Below are 15485 nucleotides of genomic sequence, written 5' to 3'. Positions count from 1 at the left end.
AAGATAATCCTCTAGCAACTGTCATTCCTAACACATTCCTGGAAGTGTCCAAGGACAGGTTGGATGGGGCTTTGAGCAACCTGACCCAGTGGGAGGTGTCCCTGCCCACGTAGGAGGGTTGGAACTGGATGAACTTTAAGGTCCCTTCCAACCCAACCCATTCCATGATTTCAGCCACTGAAGAGCTAAAATTGCTGAATACTGGGTTAATACCTGGACCAGTGTCTCCAGTTATAGAGACACTGGGACACAGACGTGTGGTGCCTCTTGCAAGGTACCACAGCTCCACTCTGGTCAGTCCATGTAACTCTGCTCAGGTGCTGGGTGCTGTCAAGCAGATTCTGGCCAGCTCTCAGCCCTATCTAAGGCTTTTTCTACTCTGTAGGCTAAATGGAAGATTTCATACCCCTCCTAGGGGTGGGTCTGTCCAGAATAACTTATTCTGCCCATATCTGGGAGCAATACAGAGCCAGGTTAGCACATTAATTCTTGCTAGATAGAATTATTGCACCTAATTGTTCCTAGATGCTTGGAGGTAGTACCAGTCACTCAGGTCCACCAAACAAGACAGTTCTTTTCCTACAAGTGTGTCACCCTGAAATTTTGTTCACCCTGTTGCTGGTGTTTGTCATACTCCAGGTATTAATTAGTATAGGGGAAGTAAATTTGAATACCACTTGATTGCTTCCTGATTTTTTTTATCTCTCTGTTCATCTTTTGCCCTCTCTCTGAACTGTAAAGCCTGGCATACAACTTCCATCAATTTAATCTGTGCTGATTGTGGAGGGTATGTTCTTACCCAGCTCTGTAAATACACTGTTGCAGAAGAGAGCATTTTGGTGTGGATGTACAGATGGGAACTCTCACAGAGCAAGGCTTTGGAATGAGAGGCCAAGGTGTCACTCAAGATGTGCATCAAGACAGAGGGCAATTACTAATTCAGAGCTCAAGGAATTCACTGTGCTGCTGCTAGTGCCCCATGGAGGCAGCAGACAGCTACAGAGGTGTGATCTCCAGAGTTAACAGTGGCACCTTTTGTCACATAAAATCAGTTGGGAATGCCTGGGGGCTGTGACTCCATGCCCCTGCCACATGGAAACAGGACCTAGCTAAGTATGTCAGCTCATGGATACAGGGATACTGGATACAGGGATACCTCCCCTCCTGAGCTTTTATATAAACACGGTGCCTGCACCCAGCTCTGCTTTCTGTCATTAATGAAGTTCACCAAGAGAAAAACAACTAACTGGCTGTTCATACTAGGAGAGTGTCAGCCCAGTTCCACTTGAGAGTCAGGCCCAGCTTGGAAGAGACTTGGAAGTAAGCACAGGTGTCCTCAATCAGGATGCTCTTCAAGCTGAAGGGCATGGGGATCCTGGAGATTGGAGCAAACAAAACAGATTGCATTGAAAAAAACACTGATGAAATCCTCTCAGACACACAGTAAATAAAAACTAGAGCTGAAGGAAGCAAATCAGCCACAGGGACACGTTTTTCAAGGTCATCCTTCACCCACAGAATGCATGACAATTAAGGTGTGCTCACCTTGCCCACTGTGACCTTCTACCAACCTTAATCCCCAACACAATGCTTTTTGGTCATGGGAGTGCCAATACTACATTAACCACTTCACTTATATTAATGCAGCTCTGATTGTTTACATATAACCAAAAGGTTACAATGAGCAGGATCACAACACTGGGAGAATTACCCTCCAAATGAGGATACTGCAGGTTCTCATCATCCCTCCAAGTTTTTCTTAACATCTGGGATTCACAGAGGTTTGAAAAAAAAGTCTTTTCTGCTACTTAAGTACTGGTGTGGCTCAGCCTACTTTTTAGTTTTTCTAAGACAGGTACCACTCACTTTCCCAGAGCCTGTAAAACCTAGAAAATCAGGAAAGAGCTACAAGATAGGGGCTTTGTTACCCTTTTGATTTAGAAGATACCTTTGGGTTTTGCTACTATAATAACAACTGAGTGATGTTACTCTAGATTTGGTTGTTTCTAGAAGGCTGTCAAGAGCAGACAGCCCAAATGCTTCCAATTTTCTCTCCAACAAGATTGTGAAGGTCCTTCCCAGAACCAAAGCTTGCCTTGGCCCTTCATACCTTCAAGTGCTGGGAGCACTTCTCATGAAGACTGCCCTTGAAACTCTGCCCAACTTTCAGATACCGTTGCATATAACTTTTAACCTATGCATTATTTTTATCCTTTTGGAAGCAGTTTGTTTTCTGGTTCATTTCAGACTGGAACTAAAGGTGTGGATTTTGCTTTCTCAAGCCTCTGTCATTTTTGTCAGAAAATCCCAAAGAAGATTTTGTAAGAAGATCCCAAACAAAAAATAAACTGTCTGAAAGCAGGAACCTTTTTCCTAAAGGACCATCTGGTCCTGAGCAACCACATAAAAAAGTAGGGTTAATGCCACAGAATAATATTTTGAGAAAAAACCACAAAGATGTGTTTTATACAAAATCAAAATGTGTTGCCTTGCTCCTTCCACCCATCCCTCCAAATCAAACCAACATCAAGGAAACCTTTTCCTTCTGGTTTTCTCACATAAACACTGAATTTTGCTTAACATGTTGGTGTTGATGGATGGGAGTTGCTTACAGACTTCTGGGCTCCTCCACCACTCTGGGCTGGACTCTTTGAAGAGGAAACCCTGTTCCAAGTACTGTGAATATCATGCACAGCCATTTGCACTTCTGCAGAACAGCACCACTTCCTAGAGAGAGCACACAGCAGTGAAACTGCTGCACCACAGGGAAACAATCCTGTGGTTTATACTCACTTGTTCCCATTGACTGTGATGCCTGTCTCCTTCACCTCCAAGGTGACTCCATCTATGGTGACAGTGAAGTAGATGAGGGAGCTGTTCCTGTCACTGCGCCTGATCTGGATGCTGAAGTCCTGGTAGCTGTCATTGCAGTGTGAAGCAAAGTTGTATGTGCAGGTGCCAGGAAAAGTGAACTTCACATGGTCAAAGGTATGGAAGTGGAAATTGCCCCAGGTGGCACATTCACTCCTACTGACAGTAGAGACCTGGACTAAAAAGAGTCAGAGGATGGGAGCTTAGACATTCACCCCACACTGAATTTCATTTTTTCCTTTTTTTTTTGTTTGTTTGTTTGTTTTTTGTTTTTTGGTTTTTTTTTCCAAAAATGTAAGAGATTTTTCAAAGCCAAAAATTTTAACCCTGGGAGGACACTAACTTGTCAGGAGTTTCATCTCACTGAAATTATGAAGTCCATGCCAGAGATACCTTCAGTGTGAGCAGATGAGTCCAAACTCCTTTACAGTTAGCCATGAGAAGCACTGTGAGGTGGCTTCCCTGCCTTACATGGCTACCTTAGAAGAAAATGGGCCAAGACTGCACGTTCCTCCCCACTGCCACAAAGGTGGCTGAGGTGTGCAAATGCAGCTGCAACACCCCAGCATTTACACTGTAGGTATCTGAAGTGAAGGGAAGGGAACTCCATCCTGGCTGCCTAACTCTCATTTCTGCTTTAAAATCCTGCTTTGTAACCCAGACTTTGGTCCAAAGTCCTGAATTGAGCCATTTCCAGTAGATATCAGAGCAAAATGGCAGCCAGTGCTCTCAGCAGCTGCCATCAGCCTCAGGACTCAGCTCACAGCTACTGGGTTTTCATCTCTACCAAAAATTTATGTTGTGGACCTCTGAGCTGGACCTCTACCAAAGATCCTGATCCATTAACTGCATCTAAGACATCACTTCAGAAAGCAGTTTCCATACCACTGAACTGCACAAAGCCAATCTAAATCAACTGGAATTCAACTTTATGCTTGCTGCAGAATTATTTTTATATTTCTCCTGGGCCCATCTGAAAATATGACAAATTAAAACAGGCAAATCTTTGTGTTTTTCATGTAGCAGATTCAGGAGAATTACCATAGCAACACATTTCAAATCACTGAGACATTAATGTACTCAGTGTACTCTAAAATATTATGAAATATTCCTACCTAGCAATCAGCAGAGGAACACTGAAAAATTCAGATCTTAATGTTAGAAATGAGCAACAGACTCAAGTGCCAAGCAGTCCTGAAAGAAACAGCTTTTTAACAAGACTATGGGTGTCTGCAGCACTAAAATGCAGTAGGTGATGTAGCACTTTTCTACATCACAGTGAGGGGAAATGAGAAAGTTTGGCTGCTCTTGGAAGGGGAGTTGTGAGATTACTATGGCAGCAATAGCTGTCACATCAGCTGTTTGTGTACTGAGCAGCTGGGGGAAGCCTGAGACATTCAAAACCAAATCAGGAGGCAAGGATGCACCAAACCACAAAAAACTTGCTTAGTCCTAATGCTGGAATGGTCAACCAAGCCTAGAAAGCATTATGGTAACATATTCCTGCTATAAAGAATACATGTGAAATGTGTTGAAAATGGTGCCACCATTTTTTATGATGCAAACTGCATCCAGAGAGTCTCCTTTTTAAGATCAGTCACTTAAGACAGAAAACATTGAATAAACCACTTTGTATTGGAAGAAAAAAAAATTAACATACTTAAACGGTTAACATTAAGGATGAAAATGTACAATGCTAAACAGTATCTGGTATGCCTACAGCTTTTACATGAATATGTATATGTTTCCATTTGGCAACTCTATTTTTCACCTATATGCAGAGCAATATTTGAGCAAATAATCTGAGAATTAGGTATTTTTTTTCTTACCTATCTGAACTGGTTCTTTGCCTTTGCAACAACTCCAAATTAAGCAGAAGATCCAAAATGACCTCCCCTGTTTTATGTCCATCTTGCCATGAAATGGTAACTTGAAAATCCTTCCAGGGAAGTGTTTTTTTCTTGGCTTATAGGCAGAGTTTTATAGTCCAGGAATTTGGCATGGGAACAAAATATTGATGGCTGAGTCCCTGAAAGGTGGAGCTTCATTCAGTTTTCTTTCAGTGGTTCATTAGCACCCAGCAAACCTCCTGTCTTCAAACAAGAGGTACCCAGTTCTTCCTTGCTTTATGTGGAGACAGAGAGATGGCCTTTCCTTATTTCCTTTCTTTAACAGAGGTACAGAGGTCCCTACACCCCTTCAGTGTTGCTTTTTTTTTTTTTTTTTTTTGTAACAACAGCCTTCTTTTCATAAGATCTGATTAGTAAAGCAATTACTGCTGCCTTTCAGAACTTTTTCTCTGTCTTGCACATCAGCACAGTCCCCCAGCTCACGAAAAAAGTGTCACCTCTTCCAGCTTGATGAAGACTTCTAAATGTTAGAGTAAAAAATATTCTAAGATCTCTTGTTTATTTAGACAACAAAATTTGGCAGGAGAGCACTGTTCTATAAGAAGTGTATGCAAAGTGTCTTACAAAAAAGGGCAAGAGATCAACTGCTTCAACAAACCAGGAGTGACTTTCATCCAGTGCAAAATTCTCACCTCTGCTGCACAAATGGGATTTAACTGTACCACTCACATAATGGAATTTAAGTTATTCTTTATCCACACAGAGATTGTAGTTTCTCAAAAAGCATAAAGGAGGAGTGCCCAAGTCCCACCAAAATGTAGACCACAATATATTCCTTCACCTCCTAAACTATACTGCTGCAAAAGGGCCTCTTGCTTCTCTCAGAGTTCTTTATTACCCCATCACATCCCCATAAAAAATCCAGCAGGCTCAGTCCTGAACTGATCTACACTCCACTACATGACAACTCTTAAGATATCCTGTCACAGATGTTTGATGGCAGTGATTTTGGGGTATCTTTTAGAGGTTTACTTATTTTTGTTGGCACAAGCTGACCTAGCATCTCTTCTCCTGATCTCTGCTGTGGGAGAACTGCCTCTGACACAGAGGAAGGCCCTCATCCAATCCCAGCAAACCAAACACAGGGATTCCCACCATTCCAGCTTCTCCATGGCCCTTTGGGAATACACCAATGGCAGAGGGACTGCCAGCAGTCAGTGGGCACAGACAGAGTTTGAAGTGAGGTTGGGTTTGAGTCCTTTACAAACCCTGGGGTCAGATCTGCCCACGCATTCACTGCAAGGGGTGGGAGCCCTTTTATTTGGGAGGTGTCCTGGACAAGTGCCCTGCTCACTGCTTCCCCAGTTTCCAGCATTCACACATCCAAATGTCCTGAGGCTGGCCTGCTGCTGCTGCTTTCAGCTGTTCCCTCTGCAGCCATGAAATGCAGATGGCAGTGGCTTACAGCACTGCAGGTGCAGGAGTCTGCCAGGGGAAGATTTGCTGCTGCCCTTGCTTTTAAGAAAATGCTGCACTGGCAGGCAAGGGCATTGTGCAGGACATGAAACATGAGTTCATGTTACCCCTTTCTCACTGTCCGTGCCCCATTAATTCCATTGTCAGCTGCAGGGCACTACTGGAAGGGAAAGTCTGTTCTTGCAGCACTGCCATTTTGGCTGGAATTCAGAGCTGACAGACGTTATGGCACCAGATCTGGGAGTTAAGAGATTCCTGCTGCTGGTCCTTTTCCCCACAGCACCTTTTCCCTGATGAATTCCATTCAGCTTAGTTACAAAGTAGACTGGCAGAAAGTCTGGCAGACAAACTGAACCATGAGAAGATGACACTGGAGCTATGAAGAGGATCTGAGATCAAATATAGTGTAAGGGTAACAGCCAAACCTAACAGATTCCCCAGGAACTTTCAAATGGAATCCCAGTGCTGGCCACAGAACAGTGTCAGTGACAGGAATGGGGAAGGGCTGTGAAGCTCAGGAGAAAGAGCAATTAGGTAAGAAGACTCCAGACACTGACAGAGAGTTCAGGTGAGGATAAAGATGGAAAGCTGGAATGTAGTAACTTTCCCAAATCAATGCCAGTGTCAAAATCCAAGTACAGAACTCTGCTAAGATAGAATACATGTTTTAAAAACATACTCCTCTTCCTTTCCCATCCCCACCCAAACAAATGAGACACCCAGTTTATTCATATTGATAAGACAGCAGAAAGAACAGAACTCTAGGAGCACAATTCCTGGCCCTAGGAAAAAAAAAAATCCCTTTATTCCCATCAGGCAGTGCAAAAGCAGCAGGAAACACATATGGACTACTTCTCAAGACAGCTTCCAGGCTGAAATAGTCCTTAGGTGACACAGGCATGGTGGGGCTGCCCACTGGGACTCGTGTGGGGTGGCTCACAGGAGGATGGAGCTGAGGCATGATTCCCCCTGGAGACCCCACCTGGCACTTGAAGGAATGGGAAGAACATGAAAAGCACACACTAAAACTGTGTCCAAGGAACAGACAGAATAAAACAAGTATTTCATTGAATCACCATCCACTGCACTACCCAGCAGTGAGAGTGGTATCAGTCATCTGGGATGCTCCCTTGGGAAAAGCAAGAACACATCTTGCTCATGAGAGAAACAGGAAACCTGGGCCTCTTTTTCTGTGCCTTGCCATTTTCTTACCTCTGCTTGGCTGCTCTGTCATTTTTGCCATTCTTTTGCCATTCCTTGGGCAGCACAGTTCCTGTCAGAGACAGAAGCTCTGTCAGAGCTGCTGCACTCCTCAGAAATCACTGCCTGCTCCAGTCCTCTGCACTGGTTTCAGGGCTACAGGCAGGGGAAGGATATTCACATTCAAATGAAGTTTTTATATTCAAGTGGGGCAACACTGGAATTTTCAGAGGAAATGAATGATAGCTTTTCAGAAGGAAATGCAGCCTGACAGAGAGGCTCACTTACCACTGAACTATTTCTACTGCAGGCATGCAAATTACAGCTATTCCCCCTGCAGTGACATCCTGGGCTTAATAACTCCTTCCCTTATTGGGCCCTGCAACACAAGAAGCCTTCACTCTGCTTCAGTTGTACCAGTAAAAAGAACAATTCCTCTTGGCCCTTTTACAGCCCATTTCATGGATCATTTGCCATCAAAGGGTATGTGATTTTAGTAAATACAACAGGTAAATATTAACTCAGCTCCCTTATCACTGACTCACTGCAGATAAACCCTCATGAAGCCCATGTCAAACACCACTGACTCACAGCTTGTTAAAGAGGCTCTCAAGTTGTGGGGATCTGCTGGATTGATGCCACTGACAGTGAGACACCACACTGAAGCTGATGAGGGGCCATCTTCTGTCAAAAGATGAGCCCATACATAATCTAAAGCAACCAAGACTTTGATAACACCACCCTAGGTCAGCCCAAACACTGGTGGGGTTGAGCCTGAAAATCATCAGGCAAAGCTGATATGGTTTCTTAAAATGTGAATCTGCTATCACATGGTGTTAGACAATCACTGACTAGGTAATAACACTAGAGAAATGCTGATTACTTCATTAACAAAGCAATATGAGTTAGCAAAACAATTAATTAGCATTTCATGTCAAGCCCTCTTGTGCTAATCATCCATGTGATAAAAACATCTGAAGTGAATTTGGCATAATACCTCAAAAACTGATGCTTAGAACCCTATTTTGAGCATTGTAAATTGCCAGAAGAATTCAAGAACATGGATTATTTTTTAACCATTGGTATAACTCCATAGATTTTAGGAAATTCACATCAAAGATTTATTTGATCAATCAGATTTGCATCCACCATGCAGCTTGAGACAGCTGGCAGTAAGGATCTGTAACAGGTGGAGCAAAAGCAGGGAATGAATTACTGTCATTAACTGTTGACTAAATACATGAAGAATGCCTTCAGTATTTTATTTCTGATAGGAGATGGCCAGGTTTTTTCTTACATTTTGTGTTAGAATAAACACAAAACTCCTTCTCATTTCACCATGGGGTTCTCTTGACTATTCCTGAGCTAATCAAGGGCATTAGTTACTCCTGTCTGCAAGGGATAAGTTTAGCTGCTCTTATCAGGATGTTTGGTTTTTTCTATCTTTTTTTTTTTTTTTTTTTTTTTTTTTAAACAAGACCTTTCAAAACCCAGATGCAAGCAGTAATGACACGGCTGAGTGGTGTTTGTGCACACAGGTCTCACTGACCTATTGGCACTTCCTCACATAAGAAAGGCTCCCTGCACAGAAAGTCATCTCATCAGGAGGCTGGGATCTTCAGCTTTTTCTGTGGGAAAGATTTTTCTTTCAACTGTCTTCCTGGCAAAAAGTGCGGAGTAGCAGAAAAAAAGCAACCCAGGACCCCATCTGGGGAAGAGTATGAACATTCTGCTTTAAGACTTAGAACTTTATGGGTTTCAGGCCAGACAAGATTGCATCCCAATTTTAAAAAGCAATTTCTTATTTCATGGATGCAAAGACAGTTCAGAGGAGGCCACTGCATAAGTATGGGCCACATATCCACAAGTATATGGCTACTGCAATAGTGGGATATGTAAAAGTCTGAAATTAGATACCCAGTAACCATGTCCAGGGTGACTGAAAGGTACTGAAAGCCAAAAGAAAGGCAGAGAAAATCAGGGAGGCAACAGGTTCAGGTGAGAAGCTAAGCGACCCTGGCTTGTCTTTTTTCCTGACTTAGACTTTTTCCCTGTTAAGGACCAGATTTCACATTCTGTCAGATATTTCTACTGGACTCATACGACTGTGATCCTGCCAACATGAACCATGATATTTCACAGCTAACTTCTCTATGTCTGCTTAGGTTTCAGAGCTTGCCATGCCTTGAATGCTGTCTCTAAAACCAAAGCAGCTTTGTAGGTGGCTGAATTTCCAAGTCCAGTCCAGGTCTGTTCAGGCTTAGCATGGTGCAGAACTTAGAATGAGGCACCCAATAGGCAGCTGCCCTTAGGGTGCTGTGTTCAGCTCAGGCTCCCTGTGTTTTTTAATAATGAGCATACAGTTCCCATAGATGTTGCAAACAAAGTGCAAGAAATGTTCAGTGACACTAATCCAGAGGGGCAGGCTATTGAAACACCACTGCTGTGTCAGGTCACAGGCACTGTGTAAGGTCATGTTCCTTGATCACAGTGCCTGTTGCCTTTTGTGACTGCTTAAAAGAGAGCTGCATGAAGCAAAGGTGCTGCTTCTCAACCCCAGCTCTCCCCAGCTTTCTACTTGATTTCTGTCAGACAGGGAAGCTGTGTCTGTGTTGCTCCACTTAGTGCTCGAGGTTTCTTCTCCACCCTGTTCCCCACATGTGCATCTTTGCATGATTTGAAAATGTGATGTTTCTCTTATCACTAGGTCAGGTTGAGATTAAGTCTTGCTATGGTCAAGCAGTGGAGCCTTCTGTGTGCAAAGATGAGCAGTTGTGTAACTAATCCAGGGAGCTCAATGTCAACCCGCTTCTTTGTCTAATTTGGAGAGGTGCAGAAAAAGGTGACAGAAAGTGTTTTCTGTCTTAAAAACCACTTTGCTACAGAAAGATGTTCTGATACGGAAGCACTGGAACAGGCTGCCCAGCAAAACAGTTGAATTACCACCCCTGGATGTGTTCAAATAGATCTGGTGCTTAGAGAGCTGGGTTAGCAGTGGGCTGGCAGGGTAGTTCAGTATGGTTACAGGTTGGACTGGCTGAGCTTACAGATCTTTTCCAACCTGAATGATCCTATGATTGTTACACCGAAGCAATATCAAAAATACATTGAGTTTTGCTATGGTGAGTTTGCTCAAAGGACTGGATAAGGAAAAACTTATAGTAGTACTGTTCTAGAAACAAGTTTGTGAAAGGAATCCAAATGTTTTACATATGAATGCTGAAAACATTCATATGAATGAATATGAATGAATATGAACAGAAATAGTTTGAACATATCAGATTTTAAAGATGCTTACAGCATCTTTAAAGAAGACCTTACAGCAATCCCTACATTAGTGATGGGAACACAGCCTTGTTGGAGGGCAGCCTGAGAACCATGAGGTAATTTGGGGAGTGGGGCCCAGGAAGAGGGCTGCTGAACTTGAAGAATTGTTCTGCCTAGCAATACCTCTAACCCTCTCAGCTTCTGCTGGCAGGTGAAGCTGCACATGGATGTTGCAATTGTTTCAATGTATTGCAGTGTCGTGGTGCAGGCCCAGAGGGTAACAAAGGGCCCTGTGGCCTCTCCCTCCCCTCCACCATTTCGAGATGGGGAGGAGGAACCCACCTCAAACCTCCTAGGTCAGGACAAGGACCTGGAGGGCTCCACTCAACACAGTCCTGTAATACAGACCCAACCTGAGGGGGGACAAAAAAGATAAAATCAATTTAATCATTAATCCGATCAGAACAGGGCAAAGAGAAAACAACAGAGCTGAAACACCTCACCCACCAGGCTCCGTTGTTCCCAGTTCTCCACTGCCTCCTCTCAGGGCACAGGGGACTTTGCCTTAATAAATCTCTTGTTGGAAGGGAGGGAGGGCAGAGGAGAGGATCAGTGACTTTGGTCTGCACTTGTCTTAAATGTTTAGGTTTCCTTCATAGTCATTTCAAGGATCCTTCTTTGCTATCGTAGCATAAAGCCGACCAAAGCGGAGTCTGATTTGCCATCTGAAATACGGTTTTGCTTTTACTGAACTGGTGCAGATGCAGAGCAGCAGTTAAAGTCTTCTTGCTGATACCCTGCAGCCCCTTGTCCTTTCTGCTGACAGCTGCTTATGGCTGCCGAGGTTCAGACCCAGGAGCTATGGGGACAGGCAGACAGCAGGCAGGTTCAACTGGGGATGAACAAATCCCTACTTGAATCTACCAGGAGAAAGAGAAAACAACAACCAGAGCTCAGATCCCTTCCCACCGTTCGTTCCCGGATGGCTTCCCTGCCGCCTCCCCTCAGGGCACTGGGGACGGAGGGACGGGCAGGGGGGTTCAGGCTCAGTTCCCCACACGCTGTTTCTGCCGCTCTTTCCTCCTCAGGGGAGGACTCCTCACGTTCTTCCCCCGCTCCAGGGCGGGGTCCCTCCCACGGGAGAGTCCTTCAGGAACCCCTGGGACATGAGTCCCTGCCATGGGGTGCAGTCCCTCAGGAGCTGACTGCTCCCGCCCGGGCTGCCCACAGAGTCATGGACTGAGCTGGGAACAGTCACCTCCCCTGGCACGGGCCAGGGATGCACAGACACAGCTGACCCTCTCTGCAACCCTGCACAGGCTGCAGCTTCACCTCTGCCCCCCTGAGACACTTCAGGGGCTACAAATCCACATTTTCCCCACCCCCCGGGGTCCTTCAGGGACTGCTCCCCCGCGCTCCTCCATGGCTGCAGGGGCACAGCCGCCATCTCACCGCGGGCTGGGGGAGGGAAACCTCTGCTCGGGCACTTTCTCCCACTCCTCGGCCGTGCTCTCTCATCGTCCCTGAGGACGCACATTTCTCCTCTTGAATTTGTTAATGGCAGCGGTGCCTCCATGGTCACTCACCGCCTCAGTATCAGCCCGAGGTGGGGCAGACATTTTGTAGCCGGGGCAGCTTCTCAGAGCCCCCTCCGCCGCTCCCCAAAGCATCCCCACCTCCACCCAGAACATTCCGGTTTTGTGAGACCTGAAGTCCACAAGGGTGTTTCTTTCCTTCTTAGGAAATTTTATTTCTTTCATCTTAGAGTTTTCAAGTCTGTTTTCTTCCCCGTATCCGAGTTTGCTGCGCTACACCAGTTCAAACAGTGCACAAGAACTGTAACTCCATGCTTATTTACTTAGGGCTTTGCCTTTGCTGAAGTCGTTTGGGTTTTATGTGCTGAGTTGCATGTGTTCAATTCTGTGAAGTGTGGTTTAGCAAAGTGTAGTCCAAGAGTAAACATACTGAAAATTTTATCTGTCCCTTTCTCTACTACAGAAGAATGTGATAATATCATAATACAGTTACATCACCAAGCAAGAGTTATTAGAACAGAATTCCCTACATTGGGAAGGGTTTTTCTGGGTTTGCATGTAGCTTTTTTCCTCACTTCTGAATCTTGTCTGTCTAACCTCAGATAGTATCAGTGATTTCTCCACATTGCTAACAGGTATTTATTTGCCTTTCTGCCCGTGGTGTCTTCATAGAACTCTGCTGCCTCTATCAGCAAATATTCTGAGAGGGTCTCGGTATTCTCCCTGTATCACTGTGGAGTCACAGGAACAACCAACCATTCTGGGGCAGGGATGTTCTTCTGCAGGGAGGAAAGGAGGAGCAGCAGAGGGAAGAGACCTTACCCCAGCCAGAGGAGGCACCAGTGGGCTCTCTTGGGAGCCATTTCACAGTGAGCACCATGGGCTGGAGCACTGGGATTGATCCATTTGGGTCACCAGCCCCATCCTCCCCTCCCATAGCTCAGCTGCTCCCCAGGATCACTGACAGACACAGCCTGGAAGCTGAGGGGGGGTCCAGGAGCTCCAGGAACCTTTTTCTCTCCTCCTCTCAAAGCAGGACAGGCTGAAATCTGCTGGGTTTTCCAGACCAATCTCTGCTTGCTACCTGCAGCCCCAACAGGTCTTGCTAAGGAAACAAAGTGGTAGGAGAGTTCTCCATTTACTGCCAAGAGGGTTGGGTGAAGTTGCTGCTCACTGCCACTAGGGATACACAGTTAAAACATTCCTTCCCTTCTCTCCAGAAGACTATTTGTAGACTTCCCCACTGGGAAAAGTTTAATCTGTTCTTTTTTTTTTTTTCCCATCAAGTTCCAATGGAGATATAGGTGCACTCTGATCTGCCAAGTTCTAGGGTGCCTGAGAGTGCAGAAAGGGGCTGAGGTTTGACCTGGAACTGCCAAGGAAGAGTTTTCTGAAACAACCACTCAAGAGCCAAGTTACAAACAGCACCAAAACTGAAGGGGCTGCTATAAAACAGAGCACTGTAAGGAGCACCATCCTGTGTATGCACAGAAATTCCTGTCAGAATAACTCTTTTCAGTGCTCACTAATGCCACAGGGGATTTCCATGGGGGAAAATAGCAGCATTAATTTTCTCAGAGGTAAAAGCCACTACTTGATGAAGTGCAAATCTCCTTTTGGAGGCAGCTTCCCTTTTTTGTGTGTGTGTCCAAAGTAATTTTTCATTCTTAGCTATAGGCTGCCCTGCAGTGGCAAAGCCAAAATCTGCTGACTTTTATTCAGGATCTTGCCTCATTTAGAAGTAGTGTGCCCATCAGTAGAAGGGACACAAAGAGTCCCTGGAAGTAAAAAAAACGATTTAGTCTGCAGTGCAAATGTAATGTGCAGCAGAATGTCACTACAGACTTTGAATATTTGTTTTTTTTTCCCAAGGAGACAAGGCAGATTTGACCACATCTTGTATCTATTTGTCTCCAGAAGCTATTTGTTGGCTTCAGACAAATTCACCTGAAAAAATTAAAATCTCAAAGGCTGCTAAGCATCAACAGCTTTTTGAGAGAATTTTAGGGTTTTTTGCAAACAACTGAAGGAAAAGTGTCAGCAGAGAAGTTGTTGGACAGCAAAGAATACACAGAGGTGAATGACCTTGTAAATGTCCCAGGAGAAAAGTCTCAGTTACACCTTATCTAGACACAGAACCCCATCCTAAAGTAGAAACCAGGCTTCAGGAGTTCTGAGGCTTGCTATCTAAGCTGGCAAAACTTCCTTCTTATTAAATCAGTCACCTCTCCCCCTCCACAGAAATTAGCTCAGTAATTATACTATTCTATAGATGAAAACTTCTGGAGTTTAATTTTCTGTAGAATCCTACCAGTGTCTGCATTTTAAGCTGCAACATATTTGGCAGGGCTATTATGAGCAGAAAATGCTGCTACTAACTCCTTAGGTAGCAAAGATGCTTGCTTTCAGGTGGCTTGTGGTTCAGGCAGTTACTTTGAGCTGTCAGATGGGTAAGGCACAAGAAGTGTTGAATAACAGAGACAAAATAATACCAAGAGCACTTTTCACACACACCAGAAGGTGTGGATTACCCTTGTTGTACTTCAGATGATTCAAGAGAGAAGTCCATCTCTCAGCTGATCTCCTTCAGCTCCCATTACAGTAAGATCAGATAAACAGGCACTTGAGAATGCAATCCAGCTAAACCTCCTTTGAATATGTCATTTGCTGTGAGATAGATGGATGTCAAAAGTGGGATTTCTCTCAGTTTTCTGTAGAAGCAGCCTAGGATTACTACCTCAGAGATGGGTATCTTTTTTTCAGCTTTTGGAGACCTCTCGCTGTAGTACTAACTATATATATCCTCCAAGCACTGAATAACCTTCATGTTCTCCTAGGTGAGGGACTGTCTTCTTAGTGACAATACATAATCGTGATTTACTCAGCCCTGCTAAAAAAAAGGTATGGCGATGAACTCAAGTTTCTCCAGGTCATCTGAATCATTTTGTCATACATTATTTATATTTGGCTTTGTTCTGGCAGACAGTATCAACTTCTGCTCCACCTAACACATTGGGTCCTTCAGACTATACCTTCTGATACTTCTGTTTTTAAGGAACCAGAAATAGATAACCACAAAATTTCCTATGCGATGTACTCTGGTGGCCCTGCTCTAGCAGGGGGGGTTGGACTAGATGATCTTTCGAGGTCCCTTCCAACCTCTAGGATTCTATGATTCTATGAAAATTTAGGAAATATGTCTGTTGACTTCCCATATTTTGAAAAAGAACTTTCCTTCTCTTAAAACTCAGCTCAACAAGACAGCACATGAATAAGTACAAAACCA

General features: G+C 44.4%; 1 protein-coding gene and 1 long non-coding RNA gene across 4 annotated transcripts in view; both read right to left on the bottom strand.

Annotated features, from left to right (window-relative positions):
• LOC139804609 (mucin-5B) overlaps positions 1 to 5086 on the bottom strand; it is a 43879-nt gene extending 38793 nt beyond the window's left edge. For 2 of the 3 annotated variants that reach the window (XM_071762030.1, XM_071762032.1), the window contains exons 1-3: positions 4701 to 5086; positions 2794 to 3049; positions 1261 to 1375 (exon numbers count right to left, since the gene is read on the bottom strand). In XM_071762030.1, coding sequence (XP_071618131.1) covers positions 1261 to 1375; positions 2794 to 3049; positions 4701 to 4782 — 453 coding nt within the window. In that variant the 5' untranslated portion in view covers positions 4783 to 5086. Of the gene's footprint in view, positions 1 to 1247; positions 1888 to 2793; positions 3050 to 4700 lie in introns of those variants that run through there. The other variant, XM_071762031.1, reaches the window with a different exon arrangement.
• Positions 5087 to 5093: 7 nt separating this feature from the next.
• Positions 5094 to 8362, bottom strand: LOC139804611 (uncharacterized). The gene is made up of 3 exons (XR_011729451.1): positions 7686 to 8362; positions 7410 to 7553; positions 5094 to 7185 (listed from the first exon to the last, which is right to left on the bottom strand). It is a non-coding gene; the product is annotated as an uncharacterized lncRNA (long non-coding RNA).
• Positions 8363 to 15485: the final 7123 nt, after the last annotated feature.

The sequence above is a fragment of the Heliangelus exortis genome, chromosome 18, assembly GCF_036169615.1.
Source record: "Heliangelus exortis chromosome 18, bHelExo1.hap1, whole genome shotgun sequence".
Lineage (NCBI taxonomy): Eukaryota > Metazoa > Chordata > Aves > Apodiformes > Trochilidae > Heliangelus > Heliangelus exortis.
The sequence above is the reverse complement of the archived record's forward strand: the minus strand, read 5'-3'. Positions and strand labels throughout refer to the sequence as shown.